Raw genomic sequence first — 2410 nt, forward strand, 5'->3', positions numbered from 1 at the left:
GTGAGGAGATGCGATGTGAAAGGAGTGAGCGATGTTTCAGCTATAACGGGACGATGAGTTACAGGATAAGAAGGTGAGAATATAAGACGGTGAGAGAATGGTACAGTCAGAGAATGAAACCGCGAGAAGAAGGTAGGATGAGAAGTGTAACTGTGATGATGGCCAGGTGAGAGGAGGAGATGAGCAGGTGAGAAGATGAGCCGGTGAGGAGATGAGTAGTGAGGAGATCAGCAGGTGAGTAGAGGGGCAGGCGAGTAGAGGAGCAGGTGAGCAGGTGAGAAGAGGAGCAGGTGAGTAGAGGGGCAGGTGAGTAGCGGAGCAGGTGAGTAGAAGAGCGGGTGAGTAGAGGAGCGGGTTAGTAGAGGAGCAGGTGAGTAGAGGAGCGGGTGAGTAGAGGAGCAGGTGGGTAGAGGAGCAGGTGAGTAGAGGAGCAGGTGAGTCGAGGAGCAGGTGAGTCGAGGAGCCGGTGAGTAGAGGAGCGGGTGAGTAGCCGGCAGGTGAGTAGAGGGCAGGTGAGTAGAGGAGCAGGAGCAGCAGGTGAGGGGAGCAGAGGAGCAGGTGAGTGCAGAGGTGAGTAGAGGAGCAGGTGGTGAGTAGAGGAGCAGCAGGTGAGTAGAGGAGCAGGTGAGTAGAGGAGCAGGTGAGTAGAGGAGCAGGTGAGTAGAGGAGCGGGTGAGTAGAGGAGCGGGTGAGTAGAGGAGCAGGTGAGCATATGAGGAAAAGAGCAGATGAGGAAAAGAGCATATGAGGGGATGAACAGGTGAGAAGAGGAGCAGCTGAGAATATGAGCAGGTAATGAGAGGAGCAGGTGAGAAGAGGAGAAATTGCGGAGATGAGCAGGTGAGAAGATGAGAGCATAGGATAAAGAAGTTAGGGTGAGAAATGATACGTTTAAAAGATGAGAAGATGCGGCAGCGAGGGGATGAGATGAAAACACGGCCATACACAGAGACACACACACCAGAGGAGGAAGGAAATACCGACTAATGAACCAGGCGCTATCACGTCATCCTTTCAGTCGGTCGGACAGTGCAGTAAACTATATTATGTACTGCTTGTCACTGATACCGTATAGAGGCTTTCATCCATCACGTGCTACTCTGTAATTAACACACAACACGTGACCTTTGCATTATCACGCAATACCGGGATACTTGGTGATTAAAAGCACCAATTATACCGAGTGATGTCTCACAGTGCTAATTATAGTAATGTACAACCCGTCTCGGCCATGTTTTGACGTATGGAAATGAACTGACCTTTCATTAGGGGTGATTAATAATTAACAGACTCAACCTGTCCTTTAATCAAACTTCAACTTGTGGAAACAAATTATCTAGATCAGTATCTTTATTTTCCAGACAATTGCATTTAGATGACATCTCAACTGCTAAGATAATTTTGAGATAACGGTGAATATTGTCAGTCAAGGCAAACCCTGACACCCCTGGTTACGACAATAGACGCGTCCGTTTCCTTCCATTATGTAAACAACAGAACCTCAATGCAATAGAACTGCCTTTCAATCAACTAATGAGACGAAATGATGCTTCTACCTTCCCCTTACACCTCGAAATTATAAAACATTAATCGAATGTAATGAATCGCCCCTACACATGACATCTGCAGTTGTTGATATATGCAATTACCAGCAGAATAAGGTCAAAGATGAAACGCTGACTACTACCGCGCATCTTTAATCATGACATGTGTAATATATAGAAATGTTATAAATAATTCGCTTTATTAGTTAATTTGTGCAGATTCGTCATTAAAATTATTAAATTCATATTTGTCGGAAACATATACCTGTTTAGAATCAATTGTAATCAACATGTTCTAAACAACACCATTTTGTTGTCGAGATCTCGTTGACCTTCCTGTTGTTTCTGGAGAGTAGAGTTATATCATCTTCATTCAAATCATTTAATTAATTTTTTTGGGAAACGTATTTATTTAGAATCCATTTTAATCAACATGTTCTGACTCAGACACAATTAGATTTCCTTGTTGAGATCTGGCTGACCTTTCTGCTGTTTCTGGAGAGAGGAACTGTATTGGTGTAAAGATAATAAAAGTAAGGGTTTTCAAGAAAAAGAAATTTGTTAATGTAACACTCTTAGAATTACTTGTCATGTTCTTTGCGCTCCGAGTTGCACATGGTGCAAATAGTTTAACATGAAAGAGACAAAAAAAAATTAAATATCAGATTTATAAGATTAGGCATGCCGGTAAGCTTCTGGCCGCAACAATTTAGCTTCGAGAAATGATTAGCGGAGATTTTGGTGCAGTTGGCTCCAGGAGAGCTACAAATTGAGAACAGTTCCTTGGATTACATGAGCACAGACATCCTTCAGTAAACTAAACTTTGTTTTGAAGGGCATCGTTGCCTCGCAAAGAATATTCAGCA

The 2410-nt window shown here is 43.5% G+C and overlaps 1 protein-coding gene across 1 annotated transcript; it reads right to left on the reverse strand.

The window, feature by feature from the left end:
* Positions 1 to 227: 227 nt before the first annotated feature.
* Positions 228 to 1694, reverse strand: LOC124292261 (extensin-2-like). The gene is made up of 2 exons (XM_046729323.1): positions 1650 to 1694; positions 228 to 776 (listed from the first exon to the last, which is right to left on the reverse strand). Exons 1-2 carry the CDS (start codon positions 1692 to 1694, stop codon positions 228 to 230), a joined length of 594 nt encoding a protein of 197 aa, XP_046585279.1.
* Positions 1695 to 2410: the final 716 nt, after the last annotated feature.

This window comes from Haliotis rubra, unplaced genomic scaffold (assembly GCF_003918875.1).
Source record: "Haliotis rubra isolate DU_JTF1 unplaced genomic scaffold, ASM391887v1 Scf510, whole genome shotgun sequence".
In the NCBI taxonomy this organism is placed as follows: domain Eukaryota; kingdom Metazoa; phylum Mollusca; class Gastropoda; order Lepetellida; family Haliotidae; genus Haliotis; species Haliotis rubra.

Excerpts from the sequence above, each read along its gene's own strand:
- LOC124292261 (XM_046729323.1), bottom strand. The coding sequence starts at position 1,694 with ATGCGCGGTAGTAGTCAGCGTTTCATCTTTGACCTTATTCTGCTG. Across the intron at positions 777-1,649 it reads TCTTTGACCTTATTCTGCTG|CTGCTCCTCTTCTCACCTGT; the intron begins GTAATTGCATAT and ends TCATATTCTCAG.